We start from the raw sequence: 19,528 nt of genomic DNA on the forward strand, positions 1-19,528 counted from the left end.
CCGGTTGGGGGAGGGAGGGCAGCCCCGGGTGTCGGGAAAATGCGGCGTCTAGGCCAAAACAAGGCTTTAGGACGCAGAGTCTGCTTCTCTCCGCCCTCGCTCCCGTGCGCCCTTACCGCGCCCCCAAGCCGGCGGAGGGTCGCGGTCCCCGCTCGTCGGCGGGAGAGCCCCCGCGCCCGGCCCGCGTCCCCCCCGGGTTAGGCGGCCCAGCCGGCTGCGCCGGGTCCACGCGCGCCAAAAGGCGGCGGGAAGGAGGCGGGGCAGAGCGCGCCCGAGACCCCGACTCGCGCTCGGCCAGCTGGGGGGGGCGGGGCGCCGGCGGCCACCTCGGCCTCCGCCCGGCCCCGCCGCCCGCGCTCCTCCCGCCCCGCTGAGCGGCCCGCGCTGCCTTCCCGCCCGGCCGGCGGCCCAAGGCGCTAACGCCCGCGGCCGCCCCTGCCCGCGGCGCCTCCCCTCCCCGCGCCCATTTAACCCGCCTGGGCAGCCCGCACTCGCCCTGCACCCACTACGGGGCCAGCGCCCGCCGGCTCCGGCGTCGATGCCCCCGGCTCCGACCGCACCAGGTAGGAAGCGCGGCGCGGCCTGCCAAGGCCGAGCGCAGGGCGGGGTCGGGGGGGGGGGGGCACTGGGCTCCGAAGCTAGGGATTGCTAGGAGGGAGGCAGCGTGCAGGCGCAGGGAGAGTGGGTACCGTGGGGTGTCTCTCCCGAGTCCAGCCGGCTCCTGGAGGTTGCGCCGGCGGCAGGGAGCTGGCAGAGTTCAGCCCGGCCAAGAGATGCGGGGTCCTGTCCGAGTGCCTTTGGGGCCAGGAACAGCCGCGCTGGGGCTGGGATTCCCCGAGGCCTTCCTCCAGCTGACCCCGGTCCACCCCAGCTTCCGAGGGGAGGCGATGGGGAAGAGGCTGGGGGGAGTGCAGGAGCGGGTGGAAGTTGGTGGAGGTGCAGGTCGCAGAGGAGGTCCTCCCCGCCTCTGCCCACTCCGTGTGCACCCAGGAGGGCTGCACAAATCCTGCGGTGTTACTCCCCCACTCCCCAAGGCTGAGCGAGACTCAGACTCCCCTGGATCAGCAGAACTGGGCACGACCACCAAGGCAGCTCCGGGGAGTCAGTGACTAAGGGCTCTGGTTCCAGAGGGCCACCTCCAGGTGGTTCAGAGCTGCCCCCCCCCTCCGCCCCAGTGCCCAGCCTGTCTTCTGAGTGTGTCCAGGTGGAGAGAGGAGGGGCAGAGTCAGCCCCCCCCACCCCGGGGAAACAGCACCTCCATCCTGCCTCCTCTCCTTCTCCTGGCCTCAGCCTTTGGAGGGAGGAAGCTATTATTACCTTCCTACTCAGCTTGTATTGTCGCCTGGTCCCTAAGTGGACATGCAGAAAGCATTCACATGTGACATAAATAGATGGGTGACAGGTAGACCACTGTCAACCAGCAAGGGGCCAGGAGGCCAGGCATGGCGAACTTCTGGCCAGAGGTCAATCGGTCCAAATGGACTGTGTCTGTTTATTAAAGAGCTGGACATTTGGGAACGTTCGCACAACTGGCTTTGTTGCTGTTCATCTGTTTAGCCGTAATAATTAGCTTCCGAAGAAAATGAGTGAAGCGAGCTATATCGCGTTGTCCCGCGGAGCTGACTATTCCGTCCGGCCGCCTGGCATCTGATCTACTCATAGAAGCTAAAAGGACATTGCATTGAGGACAAAAAGACAGGATGTCTGAAATTTTGCAACGTACACATTTGCAGATTTTGCGTGCGGTTTTAAAAGAGGTTGAAGGGCTGCGCCTGCTCGGTTGTCTGGTGGTCAGGGCTGCAGGTGAGCTGGCTTGGCCACTGCTACCTGGGCCCTGGCCCCAGAGCGCTTAGGCACCACTCCACTCGCTGACCTTCTGGTGAAGGCTATAAGGAACAGGGCAGTGTCTCCAAATCCGGAAGGGTAGCCCGTGGGAGAGCCGGTCTGGGACAGATGTTAAGCAGGGAGATGTGGGAGTCAGGATCCTCAGGTCCAGATCCCCTCTTCTCCACGGACAAGGCCAGGCCTAGCGTCCACTAACTGGGCCCAGAGGGACAGCTATGGTCCTTGGTGCTGCTCCTGAGTTGGGAAGCTGCGGGGCGGCCACAGATCTCCTCCTCCCCGCAGAGGGAGTGGCTGACTTGGGGGCAGCAATCTGCCCAGGGCTTGGGCGGAGGCTGATGGCCCCAGTCCGGCTTGGTAGGGAAGATGCCTCCGATCCGGGATCTATTTCTAGACTATGCCCCACCCACATCCAGGAGTGGTTTACAGCCTTGAACACATGTAAGGGAGGCAGCTAAAATGGAGGCAGAGGCGGAGAGGCTGAGGGCTTACGGAGAGAGGCAAACGTTCACCTTGAGGTTCTGACACCCAAAAGGGAACTCATTTTATTGGTGGGGGAGTAGAAGCCGCGTGGTCATCCGCATGGGAGACAGTTTCAAGGGGAGTCTGTCCTATAGATACTTATGTGAAAGTCGCGGCCAAAACAAAATAACGGAGAAAAAAGCCATTGCACACATAGTGAACTTTGGGTTTGCAGTAGAAGCATTTTCCAAGTGTGTTTATTCTATCCAGCCCCCGTGAAAGGGGAGGGCACACCTTTATTTCCCAGTTCGGGCATTTCTGTGGGAAGGCTGGGACAATATTTTAAAATCTGTCATTTTCTGGTGACTTAACTTCATACAACAAAAAAGGGGAAAAGACAGAGGGGCGGCTAAGTAATGCAGCAGCACTGTCTTGCTCTCCTGGGGGGGGGGGTCTTCCCTCCTGTTGGGAAAAGCTTTCTTGCCAACCCATCCCCCCAACCCTCACCCAGTACACTGTGGATCATTTTCCCATTGCTGAGGGCATCCGGTCCTGCCCAGACTTCTTTAACAAACACAGAACACACACCTGTAATTAGCAGCATCTACCTGTGTGTTATCAAAACACACAGCAATGTCGCTTTTGAAAAAGTTTGCCTTCTTAAGTAAGTTATGGGAGACTCCTAGAAAATCTTTTCGTCGTGTGTTCTGTAGCGGAACATGGGTTCTGGTTTAGAGATGCTTCCCCTGCTCATTGGGGTTCAAGTTAAAGACAAGTCATTTGGTCTGCTCCCCCCCCCCATCTCTGTGCACTCTCTGGCAGAGCAGACATTTGCTCATCAAAAGCGCTCTTCCCCCGTCTCCTCCCTGGGATGTGCTGCCCTAAGTCAGAGACCAGAGAGAGAAAAAAAAATCCAGCCTAACAAGTGTTGGCTAAGCCCCTCTGGTACCGTCCCCTCCCTCCCTGGTGGCTCAGCCCGGTACTTAGCTGAACCCTACTTGTTCCCAGTAACTTTCACAACAGCCCACAAAGTAGATGCTGAGGGGAGGCGGGGAGACAGCCTGTGCACTTGCCCAAGGTTAGAGCTGCAGAGCGCCTGAGCAGCGCCCGCCCAACCCCGTGGGACCAGAGCCTCCTGAACAGGAGACACAGCCCAGCCCTGGTCCTGGGAACCATCTAAAGCAGAATGTGGAAGTTCGGGGTATTGTAAACTCCAGTGGGGAAAACGGCGCCTCCTGCGCGGTGTTTGCCGTGAGTGAATGTGGGAGTCCCCTGTGCCTGTGGATGCAGGCAGCAAGCGCCGCCTCAGGGGTACGTGTGACTTCTTCTCCGAGAGGAGTCACCAATATTTTCACTGTGCATGACCATTGCAGCAGAAATCTCAAAATTTCGTTTGTGCTTGTCTCCAAGTTGAAACTGAGTTATTAGACCTGTTGGGGGCCTTGTCGATTTACCTGAAAGGAATCATAGGCAGAAGTAGATCGCAAACTTGCTTTTAAGTCCTTTGATAGCTGTGTTAAGTTTCCTGGGGCGCCGTAACTCACTGGCCACAGGGTGGGTGGTTTAAACCACAGAAACGCTCTCCGCCTAGAGACCAGATGTCCCACATCACCGGGGTGTGACTGCATGCCGGCATGCCTGGGGTGGAGCCAGCACCAGTCAGGACCCTGAGCTCCCAGCCCAGATCCCAGCTTGGCCCCGCTCGGCCTGGGGAGTCTGTATGGGAGCTCGGGTCCCACCCGTCTGCCTCCCCACACTGTGCCCTATCTCTCTAGGGAGGCTCTAGCCTTTCCCTCCCATGAGTTGCCGCAGGAATACACCAGAACCCTGAGGGCACACACAAAGCACCCAGGAACTCCTGCCTCCTCCACCAGGCAGGCATAGAACACCTGGGCATTGCCCGGCCTGCCAAGGTCCCTAGCCAGAGTGCAGGGGCCCAAGCGTGCAAGGCTGGGCTGGGTACCCTGTGTAGGGGGCTGACAGGCATCTCGGAGTGGCTGCATGTGGCAAGTTCCTGTCCCGGCTGTCCCCACCCAGTGCCAGCTGGCAGAACCACTCCCAGTGACCCTGGGTGCCTGTGGGGCAGGGGCAAGGGGTACTAATTGCTCACCTGCTGCTCCAAGGTGCCGGGCCCTGTGGGGAGGGAGGGAGCTGGCAGCTGGGGAAGCCTTTGGCTAATTGGGCTGGTAGCTTCCCCTTGGAGGGGGTTGCACTGGGTCCTTTGAAGTGTGCAGGGAGAATGCCTGCCCCATTGCCTGGGGTTTTAGAGGTGACTTTCCTGGGCTCTGTTTTCTCCATTGTTCTGCACAACAACGTGAGCAAGACCCAGGGGATTCTCCTTTGCAGGCTCAGGGCTCACCTGGGCGGCGCACGCTCCCGGCAGGCTGTGTGGGGACAAGGAGGACCCTGACGTGGTCCTGCCCTCCCGTGTGGGGAGACGGGGTGGAGCGGCTCGCAGGGTGTGGGCTGGCCGGGGACACAGGTGTCCCCTCTGCAGAGGAAGGCACAGCCCTCACTGGCTGGCATTGGGGCCACCAGAGAGAAAAGTGCATTCCCCGTCTAGAAAAGGGGAGCAGCCGGTTAAATGAAGAGACATGCGGCCAGCGCTTCCCCAGGAAGCCCAGCAGTGCGCTCCGAGGACGTGCAGCTCCTCTTTGGGGTTAGATGGGAGGGAGCCCCTCGCTCTGACCGCCAGGATCAGAGCCACTCGGAAGGGCAAGCTCCCCTTCCCCGCGCGCTGCTTCCCCGCCCCGACCACCCACAAGAGCCCCTCATTAGCCCTCCCCTTCGTTTGCTCTTCTGCCGGAGGAAGGCAGGCCCCGACTTGCTCCTGGCTTCTTAATTTTTGATCAGGGATGCTCCTCGACTAATTACTTGGCAGTAATGAGGGAGGAGGTGCAGAGCGGGGAGCGTGTCCCTGAGCTTCCCCGACAGAGGCGCAAATGTACGAATGAGGCACCCGTAAACACGACGCTAATTGGATTAATGTGGAAGTGATGGATTCTGATAAAAATAGCAGAAAAGACGATGGTGAGATGGAGGTCAATGTAAGTCCACGCACACTGTCCAGTCTCCCTCTGGTCGGTTTGGGGTTGGGAAGCCTGAGAACGGAAAGTCTCCTCTTGAGAGGAAACTGTGTGGGTCAGTAATTGGGGGAGCGCGGTCCCCGAGAAGGACGCAGCGTGGGGGCCGCCCCGTGAATGGCTGGGGACCCCGGCAGGCTGCACTTTCAGAGCTGGGGGCTGTCTGGGCCCAGGATCCTTCTGGGCAGCAGAGCCTGGAGGGTTCGCCTTCCTTCCTTTCCGCAGAGAAAACCCCTCGGTCCCCTTCTCGGTGGGAGCCGCCGGCCAGCGGCCCAGGGCCCAGAGGCTGCGGTGTGGACTCCTGCTGTGCCCTTTCCGACTTGCCCAATGTTTTGCATTTCCTCCACCAAACTTCACGATGGTAAAAGGCGACAAAAGTCGTGGTGAGGGTGGCTAGCTTAGGAATCATCCAGAAGTAGACTCGAAACCGCCCCGACTCTTACTCCTGTAACCCCTTCCAGGCTTGGCTTCTGTAAGACCAGAGGCAGAGAGAGGGCCCTCGCCTCCTCCTCCCGGGAGAGGTTCGGGGAGCTGAGGTGAGCACGCCTGGTCCCAGAGCACCACGCCCGCCTCCTGGGTGTCTCCTGGCCTGATCTAGGGATGCCATAGGGTTTCCAAAACTAAGCAGAACCTCACCATACCTTATTCCATGTCCCCTTTAAAAGTCAGAATTCAGACTTCAAAAAAATGTATTTTAGAAAAGTAACACAGTACCTGAATCCTGTATTTTAGGACACCACCGATGGGTCTGTGGGAAATACCACACAGACAAGCTCTCCCCAGTTCCTACAATACAAGGGGATTTTTTTCTTAAGATTTTACTTTTTTATTGGACACAGAGAGAGAGAGATCACAAGCAGGCAGAGAGGCAGGCGAAGAGAGGGGAAGCAGGTTCCCCACCGAGCAGAGAGCCTGATGCGGGGCTCCATCCCAGGACCCGGAGATCATGACCTGAGCTGAAGGCAGAGGCTTAACCTACTGAGCCACCCAAGTGCCCCAGCATAAGGGGATGTTGACCCTAAATGGGCAGCAAGGGTCACGGAGAGCTTAGGAGTCTGTCCCAGAACTAAGGAAGATCTAGTTTTCCGAGCTCTCTGGATTTCAAAACTCACCAAAAGAATGCAGAAATAGGGGGCACCTGGGTGGCTCCGTGGGTTAAAGCCTCTGCCTTCGGCTCGGGTCATGATCCCAGGGTCCTGGGCCCCGAGTAGGGCTCTCTGCTCAGCGGGGAGCCTGCTTCCCCCCTTTCTCTGCCTGCCTCTCTGCCTGCTGTGATCTCTGTCTGTCAGATAAATAAATTAAAAAAAAAAAAAGAATGCAGAAATAGGCCATATTTCACTTAAGACTCTATTTGTGCGTTCACACTCGATCGCTGCTTATGGGGCACCTGCCCTTCCCTCGTGTAAGCACGCCCAGGGCTCGCCAGACCTTAACCCCCACCACCCCGCCCCCACCACCCCCTAGGGCCCTGGAGCAGCTTTCTTTGTTCTTAGGGGTGGGGATCAGTCTGGTCTGGACAGTGGGGTGGGGACTGGGAGGCAAGAGGGCCTGTCCTCTCTGGTCACTCCTGCGCCACCGGGTCCCTTGGCGTTTGGAACCGTGCCAGCAGGCTTGCCAAACGTGGCAAAGCTTTGGCCCACCTGGTGCTCGGGGGACACAGGCCCAAGGACTGTACTGGGTGGTGAGAACAGAGACAGGCACAGCCCAGGCCGCTGGGCTCCGCAGTGATGGAGCCTCTGATCTCGGGGTCATGAGGTCCACCCCATACTGGGCGTGGGGCTTGCCAGAAAACAGAAAGAAAGAGTAGAAAAGAGGAAACACAGGCTGCAGGAAATGTGTGTGTGCCCTGGGCGGCTCGGGAAGTCCTCCCCATGGGGCTTCGTTCCCAGGGCTCACCTCACTCACTGCTGCTGTTGTTGAAGCCGCCTGACCTCGAGCCTTGCTCTGCTGATGGGCCCGAGGGAGGGGGTTTTCTCTCGGGCCTGCACCGTAGCCGTGTCTGACCGTGTCGCACACAGGGGAAGCATGTGGTGGATCCGTGGTCTGCTGGCGGGGTGGCTTCCGGACTCGCTTTTGGGAGCCCATCCCTGGGCGGGGCTTGGGGTGGGGGTCTGAGGAGGGACCCTGACGGGAGTGAGCGCAGCCAGACCCCACTGGCGTCCCCCCATTCCCCTCACCCATGGCTGAAGCCAGGCGACCTCTGGTCTCAGAGGGGCGCGTGCTGTGTCTCAAGGAGTAGGACCGGGAGCCCTTCCTGTGCAGGGACGAGCAGCCACCGTCGCCAGCTGTGGTCGGCGTCCCCGTCTCCAGGCCAGCGTGAAGCTCAGCGTTGGCTCGGGGGGCCCCAGTGGCTTTCGCTGACTCCCAGCGACAGGGTGTGTCCCTGGGGTGTGTCCTTCGCTGACAGGGTGTGTCCCTGGGGGCTCCCTAAAGCTGCGGCTCAGAGCCTAGAGTCACGTTATTTCATGTGACAAAGGGACCTAGAGGTGACGGTGAGCCCCCGCGGGGCCCACGCCATGGCAAAGGTCCCGGTGAGCTGGAGCTCGAGGGCCGGGGTCAGAGGCCTAGAGGGCCGTGGGGGCAGAGGCCGCGGGGCTCTTCCCGTGCTTGGGAAGTTTGGAATGTGGTGGCAAGGCCTCCTGTCACGCTGAATTACCTGAATTATCTGTCCACGCGTGTGCCCCGTGGGCAGCAGAAACACAGCTGAAGGTCAGCACTTGCCTGGCCGACCCAACACTGAAGAAATCGGCTCCGCACTTGTTCGCATCCTCGGCGGACGGATCGCGGGTGAATGGGGCGACCCGTGGAAGCTGCTCCAGCCGGAGGACAGCCTGGGTTGAGGCTGGGCACAGTCGCGGCCTGTGCATGCGTCCGGACATTCCTACAGGGAGCCGCGGGGCAGAGGCGTGCACGCACGGGTGGACGCCCCGGCTCCCGCCCCGCCCCCTCCCCGGCTCCTGGTCCGCTTCCTGGTGGTTTGGGCCTGTCATCAGGTCACTGTGCGGAGGGCACGGTATCGCCTGCCGGCCTCAGGGCTCCCGGCCACGCTCCGCCCCAGCTGCCCTGGCTCCAGGCTGGCCTCTCTGCTTCCTTGGTTCCAGTGTCATTGCCTAGGCGACCGGGACGCTGCCGCCACCGCCTGCCTGCCCAGCCGCAGGCCCTGGGCCTCCCAGCTGCCTCCCCTGCACGCCGACCTCGACCCTCGGGGCCCGGGCTCCCGCCAAGGTAGGCTTGGGCTCAGCCTGGCCCACCTCTCTCAGGCCTGAGCTTGGGGTCCCGACACCGCCTCCCTGCCGCACAGCACAGCACGGTAGACACCCCTCGGGCCCCCCCAGAGATCAGAGCCCCTCCCCACTGTGCCCCCCACCCCAGCACCCGAGAGTGGGGGGCGCAGGTAGCAGACAGGCCAGCACAGGGAGGCCATGCCCGGGCTCCTCTGATGGTGCTCGGGTGAGGAGGACCAGGCACGGTGGGGCGCTCCGTTATACCCTACCTGTTCCTGGGGGGCCCAGGCGGGGTCCGGGCTGGGTGGGGGCAGAGGTTATCATGGAGCCTCCACCCACGGGCCTGCAGGGGACTGCCCACTTCCTGCCGAGGAAGACACCGCTCCCTAGCTTCTCGGGGGGGCCCCCTTCGTCCAGGATCCGTCACCTGCACGGAGCCCAAGAGCCTGTGCTCACCCACCCCTCGTCTTCGCCCGGCGGCGCGGAGACCGGGACGGCAGGGCCCGTTCCCTGTGTCTGTCCCCTGCCGCCGCTGTCCTGCCCTCACGGCTGGGCTCCCGAGGTAGGAATCCTGGGGGCCCGGCCCCCCTGCAGGGGACGGTGATTACCCCAGGCTCCACGTGAGGAAGGCGGAGGGAGCGCACCCAGGTGAGGGGTGTGGGGTGCGCCGCGGTCCTGTCCCCTCCCGTGTGGGAGCGCTCGCGCGTGCGGGATGCGGGCTGACCCAGTGATGACTCCGTCGCAGCTACGGAGGGCCCCACAGCCGGTCGGACAGCCACGCTCCGCAGCCCTGAGCCAGCCCAGGGCTCCTGCCAGCTGCCCGTGTGTAGCTCAGTCGTGCGTGGGGGCTGTGACCATGGCCGCCCCACAGGTGGGAAGAGAGAGACCCCCACGTGTGCGCGAAGCTGCTAGTGGCCTGAGGCACCGGGTCTGGAGCTGGAGGAGGCTGCTGAAGAGGGCGGCGTTCAGAGGCAGGAACCGGCTTGGAAGGGGTGGTCCTGGGCAGGACCCGCGCCCTGGCTGCCTGCCCCACCCTCAGACCGTCCACTTGTTCCGCCTCCCCCCGCCTTACCTGCACCCCACCGAGGCCTGCCTCACTGACCACCTGCCTCTGGCTGCCGGGCCCATGTGTCTGCCAGGGTGACCTTCCCCTTGGACGTCCCACTGCACCCCACATGAGCTGAACCCTGAACCCGGCTCCCCGAAGTCCATGGGCTCAGGGCTCTTTGGGTGCTCTCCAGAGGGCCTGTCCCTTCTCCAGCTGGCCGTCCAGTCCCGTCTCCCCCTACTCTGTGGGTGCCCACCCTCCCCTGGACCCCAGGCCCAATGTCAGCCTGGGAGACCTCCGAAGGCCACACTGATGTGGACCTTCGTGTGCCCTCGCGCTGACCCTGGCCGTGGTCTGCACCCGTTCAGGCCGCCCTTCACACTGGGCGGTGGAAACAGCTTTGTCTGTCCCCCCGTAGCGGGGGCTCCTGGATGGCGGGGCTGCCTGGTGGGGGCCAGAGCAGACCCCAACCTTGACCTTCCAAGCTGTGTGACCCAGGGCAGGAGACCCACCCTCTCTGTGCTGCTGTAAGACCGTCTGGAGAGAGCAAGGGTGCAGAGCGTCTCCCTTCCTGCCGCGTCAGGAGGAGGAATGAGAGGTCTCTGGGCCGGGGCCGGGACCGAGGGAGCGTGCAGTAGATTCAGGGCACCATTATCAGAAAGACGCCCCCAAGGCTGGGGACAGGGACAGGACGTGGGCAGCGGCAGCTCTGTGGACATTTCTGGAGGGAGGGGGGATGGATGGGCCGACATCATGGCAACTGGGATGAAGTCTTGTCAGCCGCGCGGGGGGAGGGGCTTAGGAGCCCTTGGAAGGGCGACCCCGAAACAGGGCTGCAGAGGGGCGGGAGGAGACAGATCAGAAGGACAGCGGTGCCCAGCAGTGCCCGCAGCCCAGTGGGCAAGAGGACAGTGTCTGCTCGTTGGCGCCAGGCCCCGTGGCGACCCCGTCCCAGGAGGTCCCTAAGGTGGAGGCCCCTCCAGAGAGGGCAGCTCCCGGCCCTGCACAGACAGGGACCGGCTGCCACCTCCGTGTGCCACGGGCCTGGGAAGAGCGGCCACGAGCGGCGGGGGCAGGGACCTCTAGCGTCGGGAGCGGCTGGGGGCAGGCGTTGTGAAGGAGGCTGCTGTGACCGGACGCCGGCGTGTCTCGTTCTGCAGGTGCCTTGTTCCTGGACAGACCAGGGCGGGGCACGGGGTGGTGTGTCTAACGAGCCAGGGACAGGGCAGCGACCAGGCCCAGCCTCTCTCCATCGCGACCCCTGACCAGGGCTTGGCTTCTTCCTCCACTGACCCCTGGTTGTAAGGAACCGTCGGTCCGCTGCGGATTGCTGATTCTCAGGCTCCCGGGATGTGTCGGGGTCAGCACCCTGCTCAGTGTGTCCCTTCTTCCCCACACACGTGGCTCGGAAGAGGCAGTACACCTGTCCAGGCAGTACCCCTGTCGCACTCTACAGAGCAGCAGAGGTGGGCTGCGTGGACGTGTACGGAGGGGGAGAGGGAGCTGGGGGTGTGTGACAGGGCCGAGCCGCCGAGCCGGAGACCATGGGACCGGAGCGGTGTGGCCAGGCGTGACCTGCACGTGGTCGGGGGAGGGACTGGAGGAGGGGCGCCTCTAGATCCGCAGAGGGCGGCGGGGTGGGGGGGTGTCTCGTGGCGGGTGGGGCCTTGAGGTGCTGCGTGAAGAAAGGGGTGGGCAAGGGGCTTCCCAGGCAGGGTGCGCGGTGTGCAGGCTGGGGAGGGTCAGGGCGGGGTCAAGAGCAGGGTTCCCCGAGCCAGACGGGGCCCAACTTGCTGGGTGTCCTTGACTCTGGGCCCCAACTTGCTGGGTGTCCTTGAGCAGGTGAGCTCCCCTCTCTGTGCATGTTTCTACCTCGACAGTAAAAGGAGCAGCAGATTTGCTGGTCTCCCCACCCCCCTCGGGGTGCTGTAGCGGCTGGCGATGCTTGGGTGTTTCTTGGTTTACTTCCTCTGCAGGAGCTGGTCTGTGACAGCCCTTTCCTGTCAAGTGTTGGGGTTTTCAATCGTGGGTTCCCAAAACTGCTCAGCAGACTGCCTCTCCCGGCCAGGGCCAGACCCTGGAGCCCCACAGCCGCAGGCGTTCGAAGCCCACGTGCTCAGGGGCGGGCACGTTGCCGTGCGGCTCACACGAGTGCTAAGCCAACCCCCAGACTCACACCCGGACGGCTGGCGGCTCCTAGTCCTCCGCACCGGGCCCGGGTGCCGGACGAAGGCCACCCCGACCCTGCCGGCTGCAGGTGGCAGCCACTGGCCGTGACAGGGGTAAGAGGCTGGCAGGTGGGAAGGAACAGGGCCCGAGGGGGCTCTGAGGCTGCCCCCTGCCCTGCCTCCTTCCCGGGGGCCCTGGCCCGGGAGGGGAGGCGGGGAGGGCAGCTTAATCAGGCGCCTCCAGCTGTTTTCTTATTTCACAAGTGCACCCTGGCCCAGGGTGCAGAGGCTAAATTTGGCTGTCACTGCGTGCCTCCCCCTTGGGCAGAGGGGCAACCGTGAGCCCGCGCAGGGTGACGGGAGGCCCCTGGGCGCGTCCTCACCAGGCCCAGTGGGGCCCCGTCTTTCTGCAGGAGGTCCCGGGCGCAGATCCGGCCAGCCCTGTCCTGACCCCCCCCACCCCACCCTGCGTGGCCGGAGCTGCCCAGCACTCCCGTGGCCACGTGGCCTGGGCCACAGGCCGGCGGGGCGGGCAAAGATGGCCGCTGGCCTGGGTCCCTGAGGAGGGACGCACTTCGGGCCGTCTGGGCCGCACCCCACGAGGCGAGGGCCACCTCTGTCCTGGGGGGTGATCGAGGCGGCAGAGGCCCGTCGGCACCGAGGGCCGGGAGCTGGGCCCGGAGCGTCTGGCGGGGACTCCGCTGGGCCGGGGACAAGCGCCCTCTCGCAGCTCTGCTCCCTCGGTCCTCGCCCGCCGGCGGCCGGACCCTCCACCCAGGTAGGGCCCTTCTGGGTGCCAGAGCGTCCGCAGTCGCCTCAAGGCCATGGGGCTGGTTGGAAGGGGCCCGGGAAGGCCCCGGGGTCCTTTCCTGCGATGCTCCGAGTGTGCTGAGCGCCAAGCGGAGATGACCGTGGGAAGGAGCCGCGTCATCCCCGCGGGGCCAGAGGAACGGCCGAGATGTAGTATTTGGGGACAGGGTCAGAGCGGGGCTCTGTGGGCGGAGGGAGCTCCCTCCCTCCCCGGACGCTGGAATCCCGATGGCCCCGTGTTGCCCTCCCTGGGCTCAGGCCAAGCGTCCGCTCCCTGTCCGGACGCTACAAGCAGCGGGAGCGGGTGGCCGCCGACGGGGGGGTGGGGACTGCCATCCCCCCCACACAGGGTGCTTCCCTTGGTCGAGTGTCGGCAGGTCACAGGAGCCCCAGCTTATCAGGGACGGTGTGGGGGCCCGGGGCAGGTGGAGGGGACGGGCACCATCTGGCCCGACAAGCGGGGCTCTCCTGGGGGCCACGCAGAGGAAGCTGGGCTCCGCTGCCTGCTTGGCGATGGGAGGCAGAGAAGACGGTGTCCTGCTTAGGGATCGGGGCGGACAGTGGCTTCCTGGAGGACACTGGGGCCTGGCCTGGCCTAGGAGGACACGGGGGGTGGGGGGGACGTGTGGGGAAAGGTAGGGGCAGAAGGGACAGGATGGAAGGCAGGGACAGGACACGTGGGGACAGGACGGGGACAGGGGACATGTAAGGACAGGGTAGGCGGCAGGGAGGGGACACGGGGACAGGACGGGGACAGGGAGGGGACACGTGGGGATTGGGCGTGACCGAGGGTGTGAGCTCCTGGAGGCCCTGTCCAGGGCTTGGCCAGCAGCACCGAGAAGCAGTGGTGTGGCCCCAGGTCTCCCCTGCAACTCTGACCCCAGATCTAGAACATTCTCTGTGAGGGGACCACAGGGATTGGGGGGTGTCGAGAAGCACCCCTCCCCCACCAGGGCTGACGATGAAAATGTTGGCAGATGTTGCCAAGGGGCTCCGGCGGAGACCGCTGGGCTGGGGACTCGGGAATCCCGTGTGTCACATGCAGAAGTTGAAGAGGAGGGGTTGTCTGCACCTCCACTCCGGCTCTGGGCCGCACGGTGCCCCCAGCCCACCCGAGCTCTGGGGGTCCTGGGGCCTCGCCGGCAGCCCCGCGACACCCCCCGAGTAACAGGAATTTGCTGGAAATTCCTTGAGGTGCGGCAGCGTCAGTAGAGCCCCCAGCAGGGCCCAGCGCCCTGAGAGTGGGGACACCTGGGGTACCCTTTCTGGTGCTGCCTCTGGCCAGGTGGTCCTAGGCCTCGGGGGTGCCTGTACTTCCCGCACCCACGGCTTCACCCCCCCGGGACCCTCTCCCTGCGAGGCTGAGTGCCCTTTCCCTGCAGGGAAACCTGCTCTTCGTTAAAGGCCCTCAGGGGTCCGGCCATGTCCCGCACTTGGACCTCGGTGATGGCCTCACAGACGTTTCCTCGGGGGCCTGTCCCCCGCCCACGAACATGTGATCTTTAAGGTGGTGGGCCCCATTTGCCAACTGTCCTTAGGCCCAGGAGCCATGTTTCCAAATTTAAAATGCGGGTCACTGGGGCCATTGGTGTTTCTGACAAGGGGCTGTCCTGGGTTTCACCTCTGCCATCCTCAGATGAAACGCCACAGCGGGTCCAGGGATGACCCTGCCCCTGCCCCGAGGACAGAGGAGGGGCCCCTGGTATCCAGGGCCGGTGCCAGGGAGGGCCCCGATTCTCGCCCTGACGTCAGCGTTGCTCGTCTTTGTGGCCAGCAGGAGCTCCCAGGGCCCATGGGACGGGGTCTGCCGCTCCCTTGACTCGTGGACGCAGGGGCCTGGGCTCTGTGCGCACGGCTCGGGCGGGGGGGCCTCCCAGAGAGACCGGGAGTCATGGAGGCGGTAGCTTCCGGTCTCGGGCCCTGTGGCATCCTGTGAACAGGGCAGCGCAAGTCTCTGGACCCTCATTTTGCCAAAATGAAGATCCTGAGCGAAGTCACCAGTGGAGGCTGCGGCCGCCCTGCAGGTGGACAGGGAAGGGCCCTATGGAGCGGGGGATGGGGGGGGGGGGGGGGGGGGGGGTGGGGGTTGGGGGTGCTGGGCTGCTCGAGGCCCTTTCCCGGAGCGTCTGTCCCAGAGTCTCGGTGAACCCCTGGTGCCGCTTAAAGTTGCAGACTCCTGAGCTCCTGCGGTGGGAGACCGGGGCGCCCCAGGATGTTTTCCTTTTAAGATTCATTTATTTATCCGAGAGAGAGAGAGAGAAGGCGAGAGAGGGAGAGAGGCGCACACAGGGGCAGAGGGAAGGGGAGAGAGAATCCCAAGCAGGCTCCGCGCTCAGCTTGAACCCACGACCCCCCAGATCGCACCCTGAGCCAAAACCAAGAACCCGGTGCTCTACCCACCGCCTATCCAGCGCCCTGGGAATGTGCATCAAATCAGCGCCTTTGAAGCCGGGGGCCCACTGCCGGGGTCTCAGGCCAGCAGGGAAGTCTCTTCCAGGCCCGTGCCCGTGGCTGAGTGGGGAAGCCCCATGGGCAGGACAGGACGCCTTCCCTAACGTGGGGTTCGGTGGGGAGCATGGCGGGTATAGCAGGACATGTGGGGTGATGGTGACAGCGGCCCTGCATGGGGGCACACCTGGCTGCGTACTGCTGGAACCCCCCCTGGGCCGGAGGCCCAGCGGGACATGAACAGGTAAACGCGGGCCACTGTGTCTCTGCGTCCTTCAGGCTGGACCTGCTTTCAGACAGAGAAGGATGCAGGTAATGAAGGGTCATGGCAGCTGGTTTGACTGGGTGCCGGGATGGCCTCTCGGAGACGGTGGCCTCTGACCCGAGCCCCAGGTGCTGGGCAGTGCCCCCAGCCCAGGATAGTAGTGCGGAGGCCTGTGGGGGATGAGGGGCGTGGGGGTGGGCCCTGCAGTCAGGGCCTGCTGGCCACAGCGAGACACTGGGGTCTTCTGCCTACGCCCAAGGGACAGCCCACTGGGGCGAGGGGTTAGGCAGGGGGGGATTGATGTGGGGCACTGCAGGGGCCGGGCTGGACCCAGGGAGGGCCTGGCCTGGGCAGTGGTGGGTGGGGGGAGCCGCGGGCCTGGGGTCTGCTGAGCAGAGAGTCGGCAGAGTCCTTGGAATGCCTCTCCGGCCCTCCGGGGAGCCCCAGGGACTAGGGGGTCACTTAGTTTCCTACTGCCGTCCAGTGTGGCCGGACCGGCTCCCTCTGCCCGGAAGGGTTCCGTCTGCCCTGCCCCCTCCCCCTGGGTCAGAGCCAGCCTGACCCGGTGCAGCTCTGGGCGAAATAGGGTGCGGGCTGAGGGCAGACACGCCAGCTGTGTCCCCTGGTGGTTGGGGTGGGGGGACTCTGGGGTCCCACCTCCCTGGCTGTTCCCTTGGGAGGGAGGCACAGGGGCTCGAGGCGGAGTGTGTCCCCTTTCCCCGTGCCGGCTCCGGGACGCTGGGCCTGGGGACATGGGGAGTTTTCCCTTCTCTGCGGCCGATGGGCTAAGTGTCCAGCCCGTGCTCTGTGGCTCCGGGGCTCCCCACACACTACCCCAGCCTCTTCGGGTTTTTTGATTCATTTTTTTCTTAAATCAAGGTGAAATTCACGTAACATAAAACTAACCCTTTGAAAGGTGAACCACACAGTGACGTTTCATAGTCACAATCTGTGCAACGTCCGCCTCCATTTGGCTCCAGAACATTCCGCCACTCCCGAGGGAAACCCCGTCCCTGTCCCTCCGCCCGGCCCAGTACTGGGGACCTGCCGCCAGGGCCTGCGGGTTTGTCTGCGGGACCGTCCTGCGTGGACCCTGACACCTGGTTCCTCAGTCAGCAGCGTGTCCTCAAGGCTCATGCAAGCCGCCACGAGGGGCCCCGCTTCGTTCCCTCCCTGACACCTGGTTCCTCGGTCAGCAGCGTGTCCTCAAGGCTCATGCAAGCCACCACGAGGGGCCCCGCTTCGTTCCCTCCCATGGTCAAGGGACGCCCCACTGTACGGATGGACCACATCTGTCCATTCATGCAGGGCTGGTGTGGGCTGTTGGCGTCTTCTGGCCGCCGGGGTTAGATTGGCGAAGTCTTGCTGACCGTCTGCTGTGTGATGTCAGCCAAGTGTTTTCCGTCTCTGGGCTTGGATGGTCCATCGGCAAACTGAGGAAGGGGGTGCCCAAACGGCCTCCTGTCGGCGCGCACTCCCCACCCCCAGAGGCCACTCCACGGACAATCCCTGCTCGCCCAGGAAGGGCCCCCCATAGCAGCGGCAGGGGGCAGGTTACTGCCAAGGCAGCTGGCGTTACGCCGCCTACGACAGCCACCACCGGGATTACCGGGTGACCAGCGCCACACCCAGCACTGGGCTCCACTGTGTTGTGGACAGCTTGGCCCAGGGCGGGAGTGACCACCCCAGAACAGGAGGCACGCCAGCCCACATTGCCCAGCCCTGTTCAAGCCCGTGGGGGGTCAGGACGCCTGGGGGGCTCAGTCGGTTGAGAGCTGGACTCCAGATTTCAGCTCAGGTCATGATCTCGGGGTCGTGAGGTCAGGCTCCGCGCAGAGTCCGCTTGGGACTCTGCCTACACTCGTACACGCTTTCTCTCTCTCATAAATAAAGTATAAAAAAGCCCTCGTGGGAAGATCGTGCGCTAAAGGTGTGTCTACAGCGACCGGGGCGGGGCGACTGATTCTGAATGCTGGGGAAACACCCTCGGTCACTCCGGTGCACACAGCTGTGCTGTGTGACCTCAGCCGGGCACGAAACCTCTCTGAGCCTGCAGAACAGTTGGTTTGGGGCCAGTGCTCTCCGAGCCGCCAGGCCCAGGCCATCCTTGCCCAGCCCACCTCAGCCCTCGGGCCTCCTGTCGCCAGTGCCCAGCCCAGCCCCTGAGGCCGCACTCCTGACTCCCGAGACCAGTGGCCTGGCAGTGGCGGCCCCGAGAGAGGGCCACAGACCCCCACCAGCAGCCGCCCACCTGGGGACGCAGGGACACACAGGGGTGCGCCCTCCCTCCCCCAGCGGCTGGGGGCAGGCCTGGACTTGCCCGCTGGGACACTGCCAGGTGGACGGCGGCCAAGCTGATTCCCACGGCCCTTTGCCAAGGACCTGGAGGCTGGCTCAGGGGAGACACCACATTGGCCTTGGAGGGGTGGTAGGCAGGGCAGGCTCCGGTTTCCCTGCCCCTTCCCGCCACGGGAGGACGGGGGCCCCAGCTGTGCCTGCCCCGGCCCTGAGATGGCAGGCCCACTGCGGGGTGGGAGCTGGTGTGGACGCTCTCGGGAGAGGAAACCCTGGGACAAAGGCTAGCCTGTCTGGGCACCCCAGTCCCTGGACATCTGTGACAGCGGGCCCATAGTACAGTGATCCTGCTCCCGTGACAGCATCACGGCCTTGGCCTGGGGGTCCCTCGTGGGGTCCGAACTGCTTTTGTGTCCGGCCACAGGGGAGAACCCTGTCTTAGAGCGGGTCGGCTGGCTGACTTCCTACAGCCACGGGGCACAGCCGGCCTCGCCCCGGGCTTGGCTCCAGCCCCTGGGCCTGCCCTGCATGGGCCCTTCCCAAGAAGGGGGTGTCCCAAGATCTGAGCTATCCTCATGTCGTGGGGCATCAGGAGCCCCCAGGCCTGACCCAAGGCCCGAAGACCCAACCTGGAGACACAGTCCATAGTGACAGCGGCCACACCAGTCCCCTTGTTCACTGTGCTCCAGGCACAGCAAGGACTTCCGATTCGAGCTCCCAAAGGGCCCTGCGGCAGCCTTGCAAGGGGGTGCTGTTTGAAGCCCCCCACAGGGGGCGGCTCTGAGAAGCCCTTGCTGCCAGGGCACCCTGCCTGACCTGGGTCTGGAGCCAGGCCTGTCCCTCTGCAAGGTGGGGTCCTGCCCGCGAAAGGGCAGGATGAAGTGGGGGGTGTCCAGGGGTGTCTGCCCTGCCCAGCCCCTGGGGATGCTGAAGCAGGGCATGGCCCGGCCTCCCCAAATCACCAGGGTCCTTCTCCCCTCCTCACAGAGCGAGCCGCCCTCCGGGCTGGGTGCAGAAAAGATGTCCCAGCCGACCTCCACAGACGAGGGGGCCACGTTCGAGCATCTCTGGAGCTCCCTGTGAGTACCGCCTCCAGCCACTGGGCTCAACTCAGGCTGGATGAGGGGGAGGTGGGGCTACTGGCCTAGGCTTTCTCCTGGGGATGTAGGGTACAGAGACTGGGCCAGGAGAGGTCCAGGGGACAGAGCTCCGGTGGGGCCGCCCCTCCCGGCTGGCCTAGCTCTGGAGAGGCTGGCAGAGGAGACAGACGGTGGGCCGAAGGGCAGGGCCCCCAGGAGCCGAGGGCCAGCCCCGAGCTCCGGCCTGGGTGGTCTGGGTCTGATGGCTCTGCTCCTGTCTTCCCAGGGAACCAGACAGCACCTACTTTGACCTTCCCCAGTCCAGCCAAGGAAACAACGAGGTGGTGGGCGGCCCAGAGGCTGGCATGGACGTCTACCACCTGCAGGGCATGACCACGCCTGTCCTGGTGAGTGGGGCTGCTATCTGCGGCCATAAGCCCGGTCCTGACCTGGAGACTACAGAGTCGGGAAACAGGCACTGGGGGTTTGTCAGGACGTTTCAGTGGCAAAGTAGGAAATGTACCAGCTCCTGAAACCGTTAGTGCAAGGGTAGGAATGGATTCAGGTGTAGGAATGGATCCAGGTGTGGTTGGATCCAGGTGTAGGAATAGATTCAGGTGTGGCTGGATCCAGGTGCAGGAATGGATTCAGGTGTGGCTGGATCAGGTGCAGGAATGGATTCAGGTGTGGCTGGATCCAGGTGCAGGAATGGATTCAGGTGTGGCTGGATCTAGGTGCAGGAATGGATTCAGGTGTGGCTGGATCCAGGTGCAGGAATGGATTCAGGTGTGACTGGATCCAGGT

The 19,528-nt window shown here is 63.9% G+C and overlaps 1 protein-coding gene across 4 annotated transcripts in view; it reads left to right on the forward strand.

Moving 5' to 3' along the window:
- The window catches only part of TP73 (tumor protein p73), a 71,025-nt gene that overhangs the window by 1,727 nt on the left and 49,770 nt on the right, over window positions 1-19,528 (forward strand). The window contains exons 1-3 of one of the 4 annotated variants that reach the window (XM_059376803.1): window positions 430-563; window positions 18,633-18,724; window positions 19,011-19,131. In XM_059376803.1, coding sequence (XP_059232786.1) covers window positions 18,666-18,724; window positions 19,011-19,131 — 180 coding nt within the window. In that variant the 5' untranslated portion in view covers window positions 430-563; window positions 18,633-18,665. Of the gene's footprint in view, window positions 1-429; window positions 564-7,912; window positions 8,613-11,714; window positions 11,942-18,632; window positions 18,725-19,010; window positions 19,132-19,528 lie in introns of those variants that run through there. The other 3 variants (XM_059376805.1, XM_059376804.1, XM_059376802.1) reach the window with 3 other exon arrangements.

The sequence above is a fragment of the Mustela nigripes genome, chromosome 14, assembly GCF_022355385.1.
Source record: "Mustela nigripes isolate SB6536 chromosome 14, MUSNIG.SB6536, whole genome shotgun sequence".
Taxonomy (NCBI): Eukaryota; Metazoa; Chordata; class Mammalia; order Carnivora; family Mustelidae; genus Mustela; species Mustela nigripes.